At 51.7% G+C, this 21,471-nt stretch overlaps 2 protein-coding genes across 6 annotated transcripts in view; one reads left to right on the forward strand and one right to left on the reverse strand.

Annotated features, from left to right (window-relative positions):
* Positions 1–11,351, forward strand: part of LOC118769725 (rho GTPase-activating protein 21-like) — an 85,007-nt gene extending 73,656 nt beyond the window's left edge. Inside the window, 13 exon segments of the mRNA XM_036517013.1 lie at positions 1–3; positions 664–728; positions 1,166–1,317; positions 1,423–1,565; positions 3,754–3,909; positions 4,021–4,099; positions 4,537–4,610; positions 4,712–4,801; positions 5,332–5,457; positions 5,567–5,608; positions 6,366–6,471; positions 9,118–9,149; positions 9,876–11,351. The exon segment at positions 1–3 is cut by the window's left edge and continues 300 nt beyond it. Of these exon segments, the coding sequence (XP_036372906.1) occupies positions 1–3; positions 664–728; positions 1,166–1,317; positions 1,423–1,565; positions 3,754–3,909; positions 4,021–4,099; positions 4,537–4,610; positions 4,712–4,801; positions 5,332–5,457; positions 5,567–5,608; positions 6,366–6,471; positions 9,118–9,149; positions 9,876–11,351 (2,544 nt within the window).
* A 5,508-nt stretch (positions 11,352–16,859) lies between these two features.
* The window catches only part of LOC118796617 (activated CDC42 kinase 1-like), a 35,934-nt gene continuing 31,322 nt past the window's right edge, over positions 16,860–21,471 (reverse strand). For 4 of the 5 annotated variants that reach the window (XM_036555647.1, XM_036555638.1, XM_036555630.1 and 1 more), the window contains exons 11-16: positions 20,502–20,593; positions 20,066–20,110; positions 18,112–19,523; positions 17,929–18,024; positions 17,303–17,430; positions 16,860–17,035 (exon numbers count right to left, since the gene is read on the reverse strand). In XM_036555647.1, coding sequence (XP_036411540.1) covers positions 17,029–17,035; positions 17,303–17,430; positions 17,929–18,024; positions 18,112–19,523; positions 20,066–20,110; positions 20,502–20,593 — 1,780 coding nt within the window. In that variant the 3' untranslated portion in view covers positions 16,860–17,028. The remainder of the gene's footprint in view (positions 17,036–17,302; positions 17,431–17,928; positions 18,025–18,111; positions 19,524–20,065; positions 20,111–20,501; positions 20,594–21,471) is intronic. The other variant, XM_036555622.1, reaches the window with a different exon arrangement.

The raw sequence follows: 21,471 nt of genomic DNA on the forward strand, positions 1-21,471 counted from the left end.
GAGGTGAGGGAGACGGGGGGAGAGAGTGGGAGAGGGGGAGAGAGTGGGAGAGGATGAGGGAGGGTGGTGAAAGAGGGGTGGAGAGAAAGTGAAGGAGAGAGGAATGTGAGATGGCAGGTGGGAGGATGTGAGTGGTAGACATCCTCTTTGCTCGGTCATTCACGTCCGAGTCCCACACAGCACAGGGCTGTGTTACATCAGTTTGGGCTGTTCCGTCATCTCCCTGTCCCTCTTATGTAAACACCCTTAAAGTGCAGCTAACCCTCTCCACCCTCCTGACATACCCCAGAGCACTTTCCTCTGCTCATAAAAGTTTTTTCAATTTGAATGTATTGGACATGCGATGAAGAGCACTGTCAAAAGCCACCCGCTAAGCAAATCACGTGTCCATAAATCAATAAAATGGAAATAAAGAGCTATGTATGTGTCACCCTGCGTAAAGCTGTGACCCAGCCCCAGAGGCTGGTGCACAGGAGCTCAGTGTAGAAGCAGTGTTATCTAACCTCTGCAAACAGCAGGATCTCCCCGTTGCTCAGGCCTCTGTCACTGCATTCCTCAGGTCCTTCCCCTCTGTCACCTGACCCCCGCTGGCTTATGTAAGCCGTGCGAGGTTCACCTGGCGCGGGAGGAGTTAATGGCGGCTTTGTCGGTCTCTGTTTTTAGAACGCGGGTGTTACGAGCCGGGACCTCATAAGCAGGAAGATTAAGGAGTACAATACCATGATGAGGTAAGAGAGGCCGGGCCAGACAGCGCAGTCCATCGGAGCAGACGTCCTGAGACATCATGTGACGCAGTGCTGACGTTGGTACGTGTGTGTGTGTGTGTGTGTGTCTGTGTGGGGGTGTGTCTGTGTCTGTGTCTGTGTCTGTGTCTGTGTCTGTGTCTTTGTCTGTGTGTGTGTGTCTCTGTATGTGTGTGTGTGTGTGTGTGTATGTGTGTATGTGTGTATGTGTGTGTGTGCCTGTGTGTGTGTGCCTGTGTGTGTGTGCCTGTGTGTGTGTGTGTGTGTCTGTGTCTGTGTCTGTGTCTGTGTCTGTGTCTGTGTCTGTGTCTGTGTCTGTGTGTGTGCGTGTGCGTGTGCGTGTGCGTGTGCGTGTGCGTGCGCGTGTGCGTGTGCGTGTGTGTGTGTGTGTCTGTGTGTGTGCGTGTGTCTGTCTGTAACAGCCCCCCCAGCAGTAAGACAGAGCCGTCACCCAAGACGTCGCGGCAGTCCCTGAGCATCCGACACACCCTGCTGGGAGGGAAGGGGGAGACCCGGGCCCTGCTGAGCCCCCACTCACCCAAGCAGGACTCTGACAGGAAGAGTGTGCACAAAGGTAGCTATGCCTGTGAGCATGTGTGTGCGCACCCTGTGTAATGTATTGCTGATGTGTGTGTGTGTGTGTGTGTACAGTGCTGATGTGTGCGCACCCTCTCTGCAGATGAGAGCAGTCCTCCTAAGGATAAGAGTGCGTGGAGGAAGGGCATCCCGGGCCTGATGAGGAAGCCCTTTGAGAAGAAGACTGCTCCGGGGGTCACCTTCGGAGTGCGGCTGGACGACTGCCCTCCTGCCCAGACCAACAAAGTAAGAGGCTGGGAGGACCCAACTCTCCAGCTCATTCTCTTACTGTGACCGTGTGTGTGCGTGCGTGTGTGTGCGTGTGTGTGAGTGACTGTTTATGTCTGCATGTATGCGTGTTTGTACTGTGATGGTAATTCTGTGTGTGTGTGTGTGTGTGTGTGTGTGAGTGACTGTTTATGTGTGCATGTATGCGTGTGTGTACTGTGATGGTAATTCTGTGTGTGTGTGTCTGTGTGTGTGTGTGTGTGTGTGTGAGTGACTGTTTATGTGTGCATGTATGCGTGTTTGTACTGTGATGGTAATTCTGTGTGTGTGTGTGTGTGTGTGTGTGACTGTTTATGTGTGCATGTATGCGTGTTTATACTGTGATGGTAATTCTGTGTGTGTGTGTGTGTGTGTGTGTGTGTGTGTGTGTGTGTGTGTGAGTGACTGTTTATGTGTGCATGTATGCGTGTTTGTACTGTGATGGTAATTCTGTGTGTGTGTGTGTGTGTGTGTGTGTGAGTGACTGTTTATGTGTGCATGTATGCATGTTTGTACTGTGATGGTAATTCTGTGTGTGTGTGTGTGTGTGAGAGTGACTGTTTATGTGTGCATGTATGCGTGTTTGTACTGTGATGGTAATTCTGTGTGTGTGTGTGTGTGTGTGTGTGTGTGAGTGACTGTTTATGTGTGCATGTATGCGTGTTTGTACTGTGATGGTAATTCTGTGTGTGTGTGTGTGTGTGTGACTGTTTATGTGTGCATGTATGCGTGTTTGTACTGTGATGGTAATTCTGTGTGTGTGTGTGTGTGTGTGTGTGTGTGTGTGTGTGTGTGTGTGTGTGTGTGTGAGTGAGTGAGTGACTTTATGTGTGCATGTATGCGTGTTTGTACTGTGATGGTAATTCTGTGTGTGTGTGTGTGTGTGTGTGTGTGTGTGTGACTGTTTATGTGTGCATGTATGCGTGTTTGTACTGTGATGGTAATTCTGTGTGTGTGTGTGTGTGTGCGTGACTGTTTATGTGTGAATGTATGCGTGTTTGTACTGTGATGGTAATTCTGTGTGTGTGTGTGTGTGTGTGTGTGTGTGTGGGCGACTGTTTATGTGTGCATGTATGCGTGTTTGTACTGTGATGGTAATTCTGTGTGTGTGTGTGTGTGTGTGTGTGTGAGTGACTGTTTATGTGTGCATGTATGCGTGTTTGTACTGTGATGGTAATTCTGTGTGTGTGTGTGTGTGACTGTTTATGTGTGCATGTATGCGTGTTTGTACTGTGATGGTAATTCTGTGTGTGTGTGTTTGTGTGTGTGAGTGACTGTTTATTTGTGCATGCATGTGTGTTTGTACTGTGATGGTAATTCTGTGTGTGTGTGTCTGTGTGTGTGTGTGTGTGTGTGTGTGACTGTTTATGTGTGCATGTATGCGTGTTTGTACTGTGATGGTAATTCTGTGTGTGTGTGTGTGTGTGCGTGACTGTTTATGTGTGCATGTATGCGTGTTTGTACTGTGATGGTAATTCTGTGTGTGTGTGTGAGACTGTTTATGTGTGCATGTATGTGTGTTTGTACTGTGATGGTAATTCTGTGTGTGTGTGTCTGTGTGTGCGTGACTGTTTATGTGTGCATGTATGCGTGTTTGTACTGTGATGGTAATTCTGTGTGTGTGTGTGTGTGTGTGTGTGTGTGTGTGTGTGGGTGACTGTTTATGTGTGCATGTATGCGTGTTTGTACTGTGATGGTAATTCTGTGTGTGTGTGTGTGTGTGTGTGTGTGTGTGTGAGTGACTGTTTATGTGTGCATGTATGCGTGTTTGTACTGTGATGGTAATTCTGTGTGTGTGTGTGTGTGACTGTTTATGTGTGCATGTATGCGTGTTTGTACTGTGATGGTAATTCTGTGTGTGTGTGTGTGTGTGTGTGTGTGTGTGTGTGTATGTATGTGTGTTAGTACTGTGATGGTAATTCTGTGTGTGTGTGTGTGTGTGTGTGTGTGTGTGTGTGTGTGTGTGTGTGTGTGTGTGTGTGTGTGTGTGTGCATGTATGTGTGTTTGTACTGTGATGGTAATTCTGTGTGTGTGTGTGTGTGTGTGTGTGTGTGTGTGTGTGTGTGTGTGTGTGTGTGTGCATGTATGTGTGTTAGTACTGTGATGGTAATTCTGTGTGTGTGTGTGTACCCTGATGGTAAAGCTCTGCATGTGTGTATGTTGTAGTTTGTGCCCCTGATCGTGGAGATCTGCTGTAAGCTGGTAGAGGAGAGGGGTCTGGAATACACCGGCATCTACAGAGTTCCCGGCAACAACGCTGCCATCTCCAGCATGCAGGAGGAGCTCAACAAGGGCATGGCCGACATCGACATCCAGGACGATGTGAGTGTCCCTGACAGTCCCCTCAGCGTGTGGGGCAGCGCCGGGCACTGACCCCCTCCCTCACCCGTCTGTCTGCTCTCTCTCTCTCTCTCTCTCTCTCCTTCTGTACAGAAATGGAAGGACCTGAATGTCATCAGCAGTTTACTCAAGTCCTTCTTCCGGAAGCTTCCAGAGCCTCTCTTTACAAACGGTGAGAGTCTTCCTGGGTTGGGTGATCCAGCAGTGCTTTAGTACTACGGTCCTGTTTTCATAATGCAGATATAGCCTTTAACTGTAAGCCTACGTGCACTGAATATAAGTCAGAGTGAACTATAAAGTTAGGCATCCCTTAGAATTATACTTCATCGCAATGTGTGAATTTGAATTGGGGAACTTTCAGAGTGATGTATTGATGAAAGGGTTTGCTGTTGTGGAAGACACTGCCATCAAAGGATGCCCTTACCAGCCTGTGATATTTCATGGAGCTGAACTTACTCCCAGCTGAGTATAGCCAAAGGCTTGATCAACTGCGCCCTCTAGTGGACATCAGCGGAAGCCCACGCACACAGACATTCCCCCTGCCCCATTTTATAGAACAGATGACAGGGATTGCCGGTGCACTGAGTGTTTTTCTGTCGTGCTCTGCAGAGAAATATGCAGATTTCATAGATGCCAACAGAACAGAGGATGCAGTGGAGAGGCTGAAAGTGCTGAAGAGGCTGGTGAGTGGAACGGGGGCTGTACCCGCGGCAGGTTCGGGCTCGGACCCGGGGCACATAAGGGAGACTAACGCGCTGTCCCTGACACGCTCCCTTTGTTTCAGCTGCACGAGCTGCCGGACCATCACTACGAAACGCTCAAGTTCCTGTCCGCCCATCTCAAAACCGTGGCCGACAACTCTGAGAAAAACAAGGTACTGCTCCGCGCTGATGGAGGTCGGCCCACGGGCTTTTTGTGTTTCGGGGTGAACGTAATTATCAGTTTTTTTGGAATAAGCTGCTTGGGCTTGATGGCTTGTACATGTGACATTGGGCTACTCAGCTGGTGATCAGACTGATTGTGTTTTTTATTTTAGAACAATACATGATGTAGTACGCTGAGACAGCTGTACACTGAATCTGTAGATCTTTGCTGTGCATGTGTATGCCTCACGGTGTATATCTGAGAAATGTCTCGCAGAGAATGGTGTGATCTGTGGGCGAGGTGTGTGTAGTGTATATTCCTGTCTCTGGTGGTGGTTTTCTCGCGTCTGTGCGCGTGTGTGTGTGTGTGTGTGTGTGTGTGTGTGTGTGTGTGTGTGTGTGTGTGTGTGTAAGCATGCATGTGTGTGTGTAAGCATGTGTGGGTTGTCACTCTTACCATTGGCTCTCTGTCTTTCCCCCCTTTCCCCCTTTCCTCCTTTCTTCTTTTCCCATTCTCTGTCTCTCTCTCTCGCTCTCTCAGATGGAGCCACGGAATCTGGCCATTGTGTTCGGGCCGACTCTGGTCCGGACCTCGGAGGACAACATGACCCACATGGTGACCCACATGCCTGACCAGTACAAGATCGTGGAAACCCTCATCCAGCATGTAAGACCCAGACACTACACCGTCTCAATACACACCTCTGCATTCATTCATTCATTGAGACATTCAACAGAACAGATACTCTAATACGAGCCTTTTCTCTCCTTTGCAGTATGATTGGTTTTTCACTGAAGACGCAAACGAGGAGCCCATGGTGTGTATGGATAAACCGCTGCTCAAGAGCCTGCTGCCTGCCTCTCCCTCTCTCTTTCCCTCTCCTTCTCTCTCTCTCTCTCTCTCTCTCTTCCTCACCTTCTCCCTCTCCCCCTCTCTCCCTTTCCCTCTCCTTCTCTCTCTCTCTCTCTCTCTCTCTCTTCCTCTCCTTCTCTCTCTCTCTCTCTCTCTCTCTTTCCCTCTCCTTCTCTCTCTCTCTTCCTCACCTTCTCCCTCTCTCTCTCTCTTTCCCTCTCCTTCTCCCTCTCTCTCTCTTCCTCACCTTCTCCCTCTCTCCCTCTCTTTCCCTCTCCTTCTCTCTCTCTCTCTCTTCCTCACCTTCTCCCTCTCTCTCTCTCTTTCCCTCTCCTTCTCCCTCTCTCTTCCTCATCTTCTCCCTCTCCCCCTCTCTCCCTTTCCCTCTCCTTCTTCCTCTGCTCTGTTCTTTGTGCTGTCTCACTGAGGGAGTCCTTCTCTCCGCCTCTGCCCTTGTTGTGTCCATCTATACACCTTCATCCTTCAGCCAAGTAGTCAACCGACTAGTCTTCTTTGGCCTGTAATTGTGTTTGAGCTCCTGCTCAGAACCTGTGGATAGTGCATCTTTAAAGGCATCCTCTTTGGGTTTGTAAAAGTGCCTTGCTGGCTCCTCCCTCACACCTGCCTGACTGTTCAAACTGGTACATCTGGTAAGGGTTCGTGGGGCGCTGTCCCTATGGGCAATGACCTCTGACCTCCCCCCCCCCCCCCCCCTTCCCCAGACCACCGTCCAGCAGGAGAACGCGGTGGAGTCCCAGCCCGTGCCGAACATCGACCACCTGCTGACCAACATCGGCCGCACCGGCACCTCCCCGGGGGACGTATCAGGTAACTTACGTGGAGCAGAGCGCAGGGGGGGCGGCTCGCCATCGCCGTTGCCACGGTGAGAGATGCGGGCGAGGACTCGCGGTGGGGGACGGCTGCGCTCTCTGCAGGAGGGCCGGCTCTCAAATGCTAACTGTACTGAGTTTGCTGAGAACTGATGGAACGTTTTGACGAGCACCGTTTCATTTGCTTTCCATTAGATACAGTGTGTTGTGGCCTTATAAGCCTCCAGTCTGAAGGTTTGTAAGGGCTGACTGTTCTAGCCTCTGTACCTCAGATGCCTCATCCTAACCATTCGGAAGCAAATGCAGCTCGGGTAAAGCAAAAAACCTGCCTGATTCCCGCGTGCTGTTTCCTTTTAATCTGAAGTATGTTGATTTCCCTTTCTCCGTTTTTCTTTGCAGTTCTGCTTCTACAAACTGATGTGTTTCTGTTAGCGTTTCTTTGAGTCGTTTCCGTTTGGCTTGTGCAGTCTTTTGTTTCGCTTTGCCGTGTTTGTCCTACCGTCCTTTTCCCGCGTTTAAACCTTGACCGGCGCTCTCCTGTGTTTCTCTCAGTTACTGCTGTTAGCGCCGCTCTGCCTACTGTTGCACTAACCCGGCATGTTCTTTCCCCAAAAAAGCCGTGATCCCTCTGTCTCTAGTTCCCCCGTCCCCGTGGAGTGTCCACCCCCGCACTCACACATACCGATCTCTGTAAACAGGCCAAGTGGGCGGAGTCTTTCACACGGTGATGTCACTGATGGAGTCTGTAATGTCTCTGATGGACAGCTGGGACTGTAGGAAGAAAGAGGACTGCTGTCCCCCATGTAGCTGCCTAGTCTGCAGGACCCCCCGCTTCTTGTAAATAAGAGGGACCATGGGGGAGGGAGGGGGAAAAACAAAGCCTCAAAGAACGACAAAAAACAAAAAAGACGAACACTCGGTGAACCGTCGGTGTGCATTTTCTATTTTAAAAATACCTCTCCCAGACCAGTACTGCTCTCTGAAAGGCTCTCTGCTGTTTGTCGTTATCTCTGAAGCAGTCCGTGAGGAGAAATGGCATGGTACGGAGTCCCGGTTCCTTCTGCTCATGAAGCACAACTGCCATGTGTCTCAAAGGGTGTGGTGGGGGGCTCGGCTCTTCTGGCTCTGTGCCTAAGAATATCCAAATTCAAAAATGTAGTAAAAAAAAAAAATCATAACTATAATAAAGAATCAGAAATGAATTGTGGATTAATAAAATGTAGTGGGTAATGTGGAGATTCCTAGCAGGCTGCGTGGAGGGTCCTCCTCTCTCCTGTAGCAGCTCTCCTGCTAGCTAGCCCCTTTCTTCCCCCTGTCATACTGTCACCTGTGTCACCACCTCTGTGCATTGCGTCATCGCCACACCTCACAGCACACGGTCGCCCACGCCCGAGTCTGGCTATTGCACACACTCGCACGCACGTATATGTTTGTGTGGTCACAGAGTGCCCAGGAAACACTCCTCAGGGCTTCTTTACTGAGAGCTGTCAGCTCAACACCTTCGTAAGACCTCTTCTTGTAGGCGAGTTATGTTGTGTTGTTTCATGTTACAATAGCACAGTGGGGGAAAAAGGATTCCTTGGTGTTCAGATCTTCTGCAAAATGGCAAAAGTGCATTTAGCGCTTTTTCTGTTGTGAGTTCTAGCTGTGTCAGAACCTGGCGTGAAGTTAGAAATACATGCGCTTGGATAGCGTAGTTTCTGTTCCCTAAATGAGTTAGAAAAGAGACAAAGCTCTGATTTATACTGTATCACTCCTTCCATGACACACATTCCTGGAGTCATGTTTCAGAAATTCAGTGTGCTCAGGGTAAGATTAGTAAGTCCCTGGAAGTGTATCTAATGATCAGTTTCCTGTTCTATGAACTGACTGACACCCTTGGATTTCAAGGAACATTTTACAGCCATATCACTGAGGAGATCTTAGCAGGACTGGTAACATGTATGTGGCACTGTTGCGCACAGCATTTCAACCTGATGTCACCGCAGGTCACATTTGTGTGTGGTTTAGAAATGAATCATTTATCCCAGTGTGATAGACGGAGACACTGCCACTCTGAGCACCGTACACGGTCATTACCTTTGTTGAAATTTGAAGCTGTTCAAGTTAATTCCTTTTGTTAGGGAGAAGGTTATTTAGAAGGCACTGAACATATGTATCTGACAGTTATGAAAGTAGATTTATCCCCTAACAGATGCGTTAGAGTGCGGCTCCTGCAGGTATAAAAACACAGACACACACCCATGCTGTCCTCTGATGGTTCACGAACTCCGGCGCGGCCCTGGAAGCCCCAGTCGCCGGAGACGCCGTGTCCCTCCGAGGGTTAGGAAAGAGTGTTGTTGCTGGTGGCTGTGGGTCTGAGCATAGCACAGTGCCAGTGTGCCCCCCCCCCATATGCATGATGGCTTCCTGTCCACCCTCTCCTCATCACCACGGCGACGGCTTTGTGTGGTGCCTCTGTCCTCCCAAGCTCCGACCGCCACGTGTCGCCTGCCTGACAACCCCCCCTTCCGATCCCCCACCCCCCGACATTGTCGTACCCGTGGAAGTGCCTCTCTCACCATGTCATCCCCATTGTGGACGCTAACTTGAGTAATATTAGCGCCCCTGCTAACAGTCTCTCTCCCCCCTCTCTCTTTTTCAGATTCGACCACTAGTGACTCGACAAAATCAAAGGTGAGTTCCTGCCCAGGTGCGTGTGCTTTGGCTAAGTGCCCCTGTGGTGTTTGGGAAGGGGAAGGTGAGGTAGGTGCTCTGATGGTTACCCTCCAGGCCTTTGTGTAGAAAGGCTGTGGGGCTGCAGCCACTGGGGGGCAGCGTTTAGCTTGCAGTTTGAGCAGCATATTCTGTACAGATGCTGATTTATTTTTTTTTTTTTAAAACTCAGGCCCAGTTTTCTCCGTCAGATTAAAAAAGCGGAAGCAACGTTGTTTATGTCTTAAAAACTCTTGGCAGAGGGATCAAAAGGAACACTGAGTTCCAGAAAATCAGTGCTTTAAAAACGCACTGGGCTCTGACATCAGGAGTTTGCTAAATTTCTTTTCGCTCATTGAGCTTGGAAATGAATTTCCCCTTTTATTTGAAGAGATTTCAAAGCTCATCTTGGCTCCACTGTCATCTGGCTGCGTCCTACAGCTTGGTTCTTAACGTGCATTGAAGCACGGAAGCCCATTTCAGCTCTCGCCAGCTTTGCGATGCGTGCGGCAGTCCCATCATGCATTGCTGTTTTACCCTTACCTGACTAATGCTCCTCTTTCTGTTCACCTGTTGTCTGTGTTTGGGGTGGCCTCGGAGGAGCAGGTGGGGTCCCGCGTGCCGCAGGGGTGTGAGAGAGCCCCTCATGGGGGATGTGGTCCCCCCCCTGTCCCGCGGCCGCCTGTTCACCTGTGTCTCTGTCTCCAGCAGGGCTCCTGGGGGTCCGGGAAGGAGCAGTACAGCAGAGATCTGCTGGTCTCCTCCATCTTTGCTGCGGCCAGCCGCAAACGAAAGAAGGCCAAGGAGAAGCCGCAGCCTAGCAGCTCCGACGACGACCTGGACAGCGTGTTTCTGAAGAGCCAGGACCAGAGCCAGAGCCAGGAGCTGAGCTGGGCTCAGGAAAGCCCGGGCAAACAGGAGACGGAGGGAGAGGCCGGGACGACGAGCGAACTGAACGAGGAAGAGGAGGAGGAGGAGGAATCCAGGAAAGAAGACGGGAGAGGCTCGGAGCAAGAGAGCAAGGGCAGAAAGGAGCAGAGGAACTCATTTGTGATGAAGGAGAAGGCCCCACCCCCATCCCCATCCCCGCCCTCTGGCTCCCCCAAGCTCCACCCGCAGTCCCAGCCGGAGGAGGCGGTGGCGTCCGACCCGGGGACCGTGAGCTCGCGGGCCTCGGTGCCTCGGGTCCTGCCCGGGAGGGGGGCGTCAGCCGAGCCGGGCGAGGGCGGGGCGGGGGCGGGGCCGGCGGCGGAGGTGAGCTCCATCACCTCTGACTACTCCACCACCTCCTCGCTGACGTTCCCAGTGGGAGGGGGGGCGGAGCCCAGCACGCGCAGCCCCGAGGTGCAGTCGGTGGCCGAGAGCCGTGGAGACGAGGCCGACGACGAGCGCAGCGAGCGGGTGAGCGAGGGCCGGCCCGGCGCCGACACGGACAGCGAGGGTGACGCCCCCGGCCCCGCCCACGCCGACCGCCCCCGCCCCCTCCCCTCCCGCCAGCTGATCGAGCACGACACGCTGGCCCGCCGCCGGCAGAAGACGGACAGCGAGTCGTCCGCCGAGGGCGGGCGCGGCGACCGTGAGCCCAACCGCCTGTCCCGCGTCCTGGAGGCCATGAAGAAGGGCCGGTCCACGGGCAGCCTGAGCGCCCCCTGCAGGCCGGAGGGGGAACGGCAGGAGCCGGCCTGGAGGCTGCGCATCACGGAGCGGCTGAAGCTGCGGCTGCGGGCGTCGGCGGACGACATGTTCGGGGTGGGGGCGCAGAGGGGCGGCGGCTCGCCCGAGGCGCGCAAGCGCAGGGGCATCCGGCGCCGCCACACCATGGGCGGCCAGCGGGACTTCGCCGAGCTGGCGGTGGCGGGCGGCTGGAAGGAAGCAGGGGCCGAGCTGTCCGCCGTCGACCGGCTGCGGCCCAAGTGCAGCTCGCAGGACTTCTCCATCCGGGACTGGATCGCCCGGGAGAGGGGGCGGGCTGGTGGGGCCGAGGCGGGCCAGGACGCTGACCCCTCCCCTTCCCCCTCCCCCGTCCCGGCCCCCGCCGAGCCCGACCCCCAGCCCGCCGAGCAGCTCAACGGGGCAGCCCCGCCCGGCAAGAACAAAACGCCCCTCAGCCTGGCAGCCGATGCCCACCCCCACAAACTGTCCGGTGCCCAAGTCGTTCGCTCACGGTTCTATCAGTATCTATGAAACGGCGAGGTGCGCATATGCGTGTGTGCGTGTGTGTGTTTACGTGCCGGAGCGTGTATGTGAGTGCGTGTGTGCGTGTGTGTGTTTACGTGCGGGAGCGTGTATGTGAGTGCGTGTGTGTTCTACGTATGTACATACATCCACTAGGGTAACTGCACAACAGTTATTTTTTACACACGATTATATAAATATACTGTATGTATGTATGCATATATACATACAGGGTTGTAACGAAAGTAACTGGATTAAATAGTTTTTTTTATTTTAATTCTTTGCCGGTTTTTACATGACTTTGCAGTCGGAGACGCATGAGGTCGACTGCTTCTGGCCGGTCGTAGGGGCCGCGAGAGCAATGCATCGGAACAGTCGCCTGCACCGCAGACTCGCGCTGAACGTGGAAGAAAAACGAATGTTTTAGTCTTTATTTTTAACAAAGAAGTGAAGGTGCAGTTCTTCCCTCCCCGGTAATCCCACCAAGAATGTATATGCTCGCTGTCCTTTCGACTAAAGCTTCGTCGCTTGTTACGACTCTCATTTTAAAAGTGTACATATTCTCTCTGTACTTGAAGCGTGTTTAGTTTCTGTTGAAGCCTGCGTATGGGCTGTTTTTCTGAGCTGTGTACTGTGGAAACTGTTTTTTTTGCAGTGCGTCGGAGCAGCCAGACACTGTGCGAAAGCAAGATGAGAATAAAAATGTCTTTTCTTTTTTATACGACCTTACAAAATGAGAAAAGAGGAGTACCGAGTTACCACTTCTGATGCAATACTCCATGTTATCGCCCTGCGCTTGTGTTACCCTCGCTGTCAACCGCTGGCATTAGAACAACAAAAAAAAAACAGTACATGGGGAAAAAAAACAGTTAATGAACCTTAAATCACGTCTCTTTGCAAAAGAAAGTGCCTCATTTCAGTCGGTTCTGGGTTCGTGCCATATTGTCTTTTTGTTAAAATACAATGTACTGTGAATGACTGGATTTTTATCGACAACTCATTAAATGATTTTACAGATTTACCAGGCAAATTCCGAGCTTCCATTCTTAAGGCATTCCAGTTGGGACTTCACTGTTTTTTAACCGTTCATTTTATTTTTTCCTTTTCTTTTTGGATTTTACCGGGACTTGAATTTTAAACACTTGTGTAAAATAAGTAACTTAAATGTTTTAAGCCTTCTGTCCCCATGCCAGATTTGATAAGTGTTGTAACATAGGCATGCAGAGTGAAAACCCATTCAAACTGGTCGGACCATCGGGGTGTTTTTTTTTTTATTTTTTCCTCTCAACCCCTCCGTCTCCGAGGCTGCATGAAGCGGTACATGGAACTGGACCGTTATGTAACCTGCCTGTGTACGGTCAGACTGCGGTCTGTCCCCCTCAAACACTGGAAATAAAACTTCTTTATGTGATTGTCGTCTGTTCCCTGTCCACGGGCTACGGAGTTACGGTCATCAGGGAAACGGGACCGCAGGTGCTCGGGGTGCAGGCTTCTGGATGAGGGTGATGTGGTAGTCTCTGGGTCTCCACCTGCCTTCTGTACCCACCTGCATACGCAGCTGTGGAAAACTTGTAGTGTGTAACCGTCTCATTAATCAAAACGAAATATTAGTTAATAGGATAAAATTGTGTGTGCATTTCTTAAAGGGTAATTTCTTCGTGAACACTCATATTTATGACCATAGGTTTATTGCTATGCATCTGAAAAGAGTGCATTTTTGACAGCAGAGAAATCCATCTCCTTCCATGTGACATCACTTCCCTTGATACATGAGTAGAATGGACACCATTTACAGCTTCCAGAAATTTCTTCTCTGATCTTCAAAGTACCCTCAGTTGGCTCTCTCTCTCTCCCCTTTCCCCCCAGCATTTAAAGCATTCATACTTGATTCAGTGTACTTAATGAAATGCTATTTGTGGAATTGGAGTTTTTGATGCAAAGTGTACCGACCTCCTTGCTTCCTCATGAGTACAGCTGGGAGCTGCTGCGAGCTCAGTGTGAGCACCGATGTAGGCCACACTGTGCCTGTAGGGGGCGCACTCTGTACTCGGTAATAATCCAGCCATATTTATTACCGTCTTAACTGTCGGAAGTACAATTGGAGTACAAAGGCTGCACAGTGGAAACAGGGTCTGAGCGCTCTCTGCACAGTGGAAACAGGGTCTTAGAGCTCTCTGGACAGTGGAAACGGGGTCTTAGAGCTCTCTGGACAGTGGAAACAGGGTCTTAGCGCTCTCTGGACAGTGGAAACGGGGTCTTAGAGCTCTCTGGACAGTGGAAACAGGGTCTTAGCGCTCTCTGGACAGTGGAAACAGGGTCTTAGCGCTCTCTGGACAGTGGAAACAGGGTCTTAGCGCTCTCTGGACAGTGGAAACAGGGTCTTAGCGCTCTCTGGACAGTGGAAACAGGGTCTTAGCGCTCTCTGGACAGTGGAAACAGGGTCTTAGCGCTCTCTGGACAGTGGAAACAGGGTCTTAGCGCTCTCTGGACAGTGGAAACAGGGTCTTAGCGCTCTCTGGACAGTGGAAACAGGGTCTTAGCGCTCTCTGGACAGTGGAAACGGGGTCTTAGCGCTCTCTGCAGTGGAAACGGGGTCTTAGAGCTCCCTGCACAGTGGAAACAGGGTCTTAGCGCTCTCTGGACAGTGGAAACAGGGTCTTAGCGCTCTCTGGACAGTGGAAACAGGGTCTTAGCGCTCTCTGGACAGTGGAAACGGGGTCTTAGAGCTCCCTGCAGTGGAAACAGGGTCTTAGCGCTCCCTGCAGTGGAAACAGGGTCTTAGCGCTCCCTGGCACACACAATAGAAACGGGATTTTTGTTCACTGCACATTGCAGCACACAGAACAGAGGCAGTCACACACCGGAGAATCTGCTGTGGGCGTATGTCCTCAGAAAGATCACTGTGCTCCGGTAGCCCATCAGACTTGTTCTGGATGGCTACAGTCCAGCTAGCAACTCAACCTGTGGAAGTATCAATCCTTCGAACAGCTGGGACCAGTGGAAGTGTTGTCGGTATAGTCCAGACAGCTTCAAGCAGGTGATTAATGGCCTCCGTTACAGACTACATACTATGTCATGACTCAAGGTGACCAATAACTTCCAACACAGTGCTGCTCCAAGGTCTGGATTGGACTCTGTTGCTTTAGATGGTCATTCACAATACACTATTCATTTAACCTCTCTTTTTTTTTCGCCAAGCCCACCTCTCCTAACAGTGTGCAGCATGTGGCTATAGCATAGCTATAACAAGGTAGGGGAGACTGGGAGGACCAGGTGGCCCAAACAGCTCACATGGATGAACACCTTAACTGCATTCAGTCTGGGCTTGTAATGACCTCAGTTTAATTTCCCTTGTGAAGGAAGGCACACCTCCTACAGCAGTGTCCCCATCACTGCACTGGTACATTGGAGTTACTTGGTCCAGGGTGCCCCCATTACTTGACAGAATGCAACAGGGTCATAGGCTGCTACTAGAGACATACCTAATAGAGCCTTCAACAAAACACAAATGTTCATTTGCTACTAAAAACATCCATGTCATTTGAATTATGCAACCAGTTTTGCTTTCAGTGGTGGAGTCGCGGTTAGCCATGAATCTGTAAGCGTGGACAGTGAATGTTCCCATAACTGACTCGTCAGTTGCCACTGATGCACACCATCAAGACACATTAAAACTGGGGCCACCAGCCTGGTCATTTAAAAAGCCTTTTCCCTGGGATTAAATGCCCAAAAATACTCAACACATGCATCAGAAAATTGAAAAATAGTTCCTTTTTATTAATACAAAAAAACAACAACCATGTACATATACATTTCAGAACAGCTGCATTGTCTCTTGCACAAATTAAAAGCTCCAAAAATTTAAATTTAGTTTTAGAACCACTCGGAACACTTGCCACATAAAACATCTGAACATGTTGGAGTGCACACCCAAGTACAGCACACTGCCTTGAACATGCTGTGGGGTGGGGGCGGGGGGGTTCACACCATCATCTCTTCTCCACAGCTGTTCAGTTAACAGCTTGCATAACAAAGAGGGCAGGACCTGGAGTGTATGCCAAGCTGTCTTCACGAGCACGACGCGAACCGCTTCAGAAAGTGCGAACTCTGCGCTAAGCCTTTACAGCAGTTGGTCTGATTGCCGGAGGCCTCAAAATGAGGCTTGGAACATCGCCCTCTGGTGGTTGGCACGCCCGCATCACCGGGAAAGAGGTCTAAGACGCGCATACTGAAACACACCTAGAGCGTGGGTCTGGGTCTCCTAGGCTTAAACTACACACTGAGCACCACGGCGCGTATCGAACATCACTACACAGCGTCTAATATGCATCTCCCTAAGGGGACGGCGCACGCATGCACACAAACAGGTAAGATTTAGCATGGATGCTTATGTATGTATAATGTGTTAATTGAATAGTACTGGATGTTTATGCATTCAGGTCAATTAATCCATAAGAATAAAGGACAAGCTGGTAACCTTGGTATGTGAAATTGCCCTAAAAGGAGTTCTTTAGACCAATAACACGTGTGAGCACCAATTCGACATTACAACCATGTAATTTAGGCCTTAATTAATGGTATAAAGCAGAACAATTTAAAAAAATGACAATCTCTAGGTATTTGTGTGGCTTGAGTGTTTTCTGATGACATTTTGAAATACAACCCAAAGGCCGTTGTGGCTTTTGAAATTAAAATTCAGACGGAACTTTATTTTCATTTTTGGTTGAAGCTTCCCTACCCTTAATATCATTAAAGGTTTTAAGGTTTCATAAAACAAATGTATCCCAAACTAAGCTGGGAAATCAAGAAAAGAAGGTATCAAGACCAGAGAAGGTGTTGCACAGGGAGAAACTGTTGAAGTGAGAAGGAAACAGAGCCGGAATGGAGTCTAAGTGGAGCCGGCTGCCCCTTTTGTTCAGTCTCGAGGTCACCTTCAGGTGCATTCAAGTGCAGCAAGCAGCTTCAGACAGAACCCTGAAATCTGACAAAAAAATAGATACGGAAATAAAAATGCCAGTACCAAAGCTCCTTCCTGTAGCTACCAAAGCTTTTATCATACAATCCTCAAACCATTAAATAAAACGTTGCATAAAAACATACCTGATGCAAATATATCAACAAAATTTAGAGTACACACATATACATATAAATATAAGTGTGTGTGTGTGTATATATATATATATATATATATATATATATATATATATATATATATATATATATATATATATATACACACACACACACACACTTATATTTATATTTCTCTCTTAAATATAGACCTGTATTTAATGCCAGTGAGCTGATACACTCTGGAGCAGCCACAACATCTATGGTGCCCCTCAGCACTGATCTGTGAGCTAACCCAAACCTACCTCTCCACCCAAACAATTCTGTGCAAAACATTTAAGCTGATCTAGAATCAGTTGGAGGCACCATCCAACCAACTCAGCTCTGTATTGGACCTCTCTATGCAGCACCAATGGGGTCAGAGTGCAGGTCGGGGGGGGGGGGGGGGGGGGGGGGGTTAAAGTTCAGAGGTCATGCCCTCTCTCAGGGCTCAACAGGGTGTAGCAGCAGTAACAGCAAAGTCTGTCTAAGAGGATGGGGCCCCAGTCCGTTCATCTCTCTGTGTCTGTCCTTCCGTAGTGCAGAGAATGAGGGCGACTCTCCCAAATGACCACCATCATCGCCTGCAAACACAAGAACATAACACCAAGCTTGGTCACCACTGAAGCAGTGAGACGTGCTCGTGCTGGAACGGTCCCGGACAAGCAAGCAAGACGGTGTTCATTCCCAGCCTGGGGTAGTGACGGTATCAGGCACTGAGCGACGCGATTGGCTGAAATGTGTAAAATGGCTGTGATTGGCTGTGTACACACTACTCATTTCCAAAAGCAGCCCACTGGCTGAAATAAAAAGCAGCGAGTGCAGAAGGCTCTGGTCCCGATTGGCTGTACCTCTGTCTCCCGGCGCCGTACGAGTCCAGCATCTGCGTGCTGGCCCGCTCCAGGTTCCAGTCGTGCGTTTCCAGAACCTTCTGGCATTCAGCCCTGCTCTTCAGCCCCAGACAGAACAGCTGTTCCACCTAGCAGCCCGAGGAGGAAGAGCCATTAGCTAGAGCTACCATTTTGCCAGCCTCTAACCTTCAGCATCCATGCAAACGTTGAGCAAAAAAAAAAACAGACCTTTCTTTCATTTAGCATCAGGTCATCAAGTCTAAGAGGCTAAGCCTGTTGTTCTTTTTGGAGTATTTAGATTTATTTCTGGTTTGCAGCTGATAAATGGTAAAGTGCTCGCCTCAAATGCGGAACTATTCCGCTTATGAAACCGCTTTTTAATTACGGCAGCAGTGTGGTGGAGTGAAGGAGCAGGGCTCTCAAACAGAAGGCAGCTGGTTCGATTCTCCACGTGGACGCTGCTGCTATACCCTTGGGCAAGGTACTTAATCCACAATCGCCTCAGTAAATATGCAGCTGTATAAATGGGTAAAACTGTAACTTATGTAAGTCGCTCTGGATTAGAGCGTCTGCTAAATGGCGAGAATATGATGAAATTTGCAGCGCCTCTGTTGCGTTAGCCCTACCTTCAGATACTGCACGGCCGTCTGCACATTCCAGCCGTGGCTCTGCAGTGCCGTCTGGCATTCCTCTATGGTCACCCCGTGGACGGCCTCCTGCACCTGCGCACCAAACCAAGCCAATCAGATCCCAGCCTCGGCCACGGTCACCGGGGTGGAGCGAGTCAAACCCCGGGGTGGCACACTCACCAGTTTAACCTTGTCCGCGGCGCTGGCCTGGCCTTCGCCGGCCGCCCGGGACTGGTTGGGCGGGGCCACGGCGCACACATGGGCCTTTGGACCGCCACCGTTGTTGTTGTTGGAGGAGAAGTTGTCCTTGGGGTCTCCCTGCTGCTGCTGCATCATGGGCCGCACGGTGGCCGTGTTGGCTGGCCGCTTGTCCTCGGCCTCCCTGAAGAAGCGGTCGAACCTGTCCAGGTACGCCGGCCGCTCGGGCAGGAGGTAGTAGTGCGTGCTGCTCACCTTGCGCCCGTCCCGCACGATGGGCAGGATGCAGGGCGCCCGGGGGGGCTCCTTGCCCTGCGCCTGGATCACCTTGGGGGCGGCGTACTTGGGGTCGGGGGCGAAGCTCTGGGTGGTGGGCATGGGCCTGCCGGGGGAGGTGGAGAGGCAGCAGGAGCCCAGGGACAGGGCGGAGCACAGCCCCGCCCGCTGCTGGGGCGAGCCCACGTGGGGGCTGAGGGGGCTGGGGGCGCGGGAGTTCGGGAGGGACATGAGGTCCCGGGGAGGGAGCAGGGGGGGCCTGTCCCGGTCGTCCGCGTCAGAGGGGGACATGTCGGCGGAGCGACGGGTGGGGTCGTTGCGCCGGCTGGGGCGGGGCGGGATGGGGATCCGGGGCGGGATTTGGGGCTTGTCCTGGGGGAAGGAGAGGATGATCTGCCGGTGGGCGGAGTCCAGGCCTGCGGGGGTGTGGGTGGGGGTGGGGGAGGGGGGCAGGGAGGAGCTGACGGGCACGTTCAGCCTCCTCATGCACTCCTGCTGTAGCTCCTGGAAGATCTCTGCCGACTGCGAGAAGCTCCGGCTGCAGCCCTGCTTGGGCGGGAGGAAGAGGTTGTCCTCCACCCGCCGCTTGGCCCCGCCCGCTTCGATGTCGATGGGCGCGGTTGCCGAAGCCCCCCCCTGCTCCGCCTCCCCCAGCTCGGCCCCGCCCTCCGGCTCCACCTCCCCCTGCTCGGCCCTGCCCTCCTGCTCCGCCCCGTTGATGGAGCTCACCTCGATGTCGTCCTCGTCCTGGGCCACGTCGTCGTAGGCCGGGGGGAGGGGCAAGGGGCGGGTGTCCCAGTCCACCACCAGGGTGGGGTGCAGGGGGTGGGGCAGGATGCCGCCGGGGCTCTGGGGGGGCGTGGTGTCCAGCAGGAAGTCGGCCCCCGGGGATCTGGGCAAGGTGGGCGTGTGCGGCTCTGTGCCGGGGGAGGGCACGGCGGAGGAAGAGATCTCCTCTCCGAAATCGATCAGCGGCCCCTCTGTCCTGCCCCCGTTCCTCTGCGGGCCGGCGGCTTTGAAGCGCAGCCCTCTGACCGTTCCCGGGCTCCTCAGAGAGAGCCTCCTCAGACCCATGGATGCAGGGTCATCGTCCTCGCTCACGGTCTCATAGCACGCCTCTGAAGAAACACACGCACGCACGTTATATTCCGGAAGATTCCACAATACCTTCTATACAGACAAAATACAGGCACCTCACACATGAATCTAATGGAAGGCATCTAAATGCAACTAAAGGAAAGGAGACACTGCATTACAGAGCCAATCAGATTCAGAGCACAGCATTACAGAGCCAGTGAGATTCAGAGCACTGCACTGAAGAGCCAATCAGATTCCAACCACCGCATTACAGATTCAATCAGATTCAGAGCACTGCACTGAAGAGCCAATCAGATTCAGAGCACAGCATTACAGAGCCGGTCTGTTTCAGAGCACTGCATTGAAGAGCCAATCAGATTCAAAGCTCTGCAATGCAGAACCAATCCATTTTCTGAGCACTGCAATACAAAGCAGTAGTTGGGAACCAGATGGACAGAGCACGCGTCGGGCAGGCAGATCACGGTTCATGGCTCCCAACTGACGCTGTACTTGAGGGGAGTGGAGCTACCAGAGACCTGAGGGATGGCAGCACTTTAAAACCGGACCCAGAGTCCAGACTTACTCTGAGCGAATATGGCGGGCTGGGGGGGCCGCGGCGGGGGCTGCTCTGAGGATCGCCGCGAGGGGGGGGCACGGAAATAGGGAGAGAGAGAGAGAAAGGAGCAACAGAGAGGGCCCACGTGGTAGAGGAGAGAAGAGAATGAGTGAAGAGGAAAACTCCCATGTTACACAGGAAGAGCAGGCACTTTACCACCAGTAAGAGGGAAGACTGATTGCAGAGAGTTATACGAGAGTGTGAATTATGTTCTGCCTGTGAAGATTTCAGGGCATTGTAGACACGTGGAAGAAGAACCAACAAAGCATGATGAGAAAAGCTCTTGTTTCACTGAAACATTGATTTACGAGCTGGATTTGTTTTGCCTATTGCCAAGAATCAACTATCAAATACAATCAAACTACTGGAACTCAACAGCTCTTTTCTTTCGGTGGTGACTCACTTTTGGCCCGTCCAGGTAGCTGAGTGGGTCTGGTGGCGGACAGCTCCATTCCCAAAACGTCCGGAGGGTCCATGGGGTTGCCGAGGTACAGGCTGAGGAGAGAGAGAGGTTTAGACAGCCGAGCGGGACAGCAGCTCTCCTGGGACCTGCGGGGGCCTGCTCTACGAAGCAGCCCGGTCAGGACTCAGGTTCTGCTCTGCTATCGGGTAAATAAGCTCTGTGACTTACGTACACGGAAAATTACCACAACCAGAGCTACCAAAAAGACACTGGTAAAAAACTCCCAAAAGCACCTAGTGGTGAGATGCGGTACAGTGTTCCGGCTCTGCTGTTAAAGCTGCTCTGAGAGGCTGATAAGATCTGGTGGTGGTCTGCCTCGTTTTCCCAACACTGGAACTGACGCTAAAGGGTGTGCTGCCAAGCGCACTTAAATATAGCCCCAGTCACTGCCCAAACATTCGTCTAGACGCAGCTTCTGGGGATCAGAGTGCAGAACACATTAGTGACATCATGCAGGCGTTACTGACTACTCCCTTTGAGTCACTATTCCCCTGCCAGAACTGCTGGACTGCGGAGACCCAGTAAGGCAGCCTGTCCCGAGTTTAAGGATCACAGGAGAGTCGGAAAAGGACAGTCTGGTGCGGAGCTGAGCCCAGCTGATTAGAGCAAGTAGAGCGGGCATCCCTGTACAGACTGATCCACACGTATTCCCTAAAAGAGAGCGGGGAGAGGGAGGAAAGACTGGGGAGAGGGGGAGAAAAGCTGAGTGGAAGAGAACAAAGATAAAGGAGGCAGAGAGCAGAGGTGCTTTCAAACGCTGCCTTCATACCACTCCTTCACCCAACAATTCCACAGGGAGGAGACAGCAGGTAAGTAGGAGGAGGGAGTAGGCTCCTGCAGGAAAGAGTAGGTTAGTGGGAGTGGGGAGTAGGTTAGTGCAGTGGCAGGAGGATTAGGGTAGCGGGAGAGT

Source organism: Megalops cyprinoides, chromosome 2 (assembly GCF_013368585.1).
Source record: "Megalops cyprinoides isolate fMegCyp1 chromosome 2, fMegCyp1.pri, whole genome shotgun sequence".
In the NCBI taxonomy this organism is placed as follows: Eukaryota; Metazoa; Chordata; class Actinopteri; order Elopiformes; family Megalopidae; genus Megalops; species Megalops cyprinoides.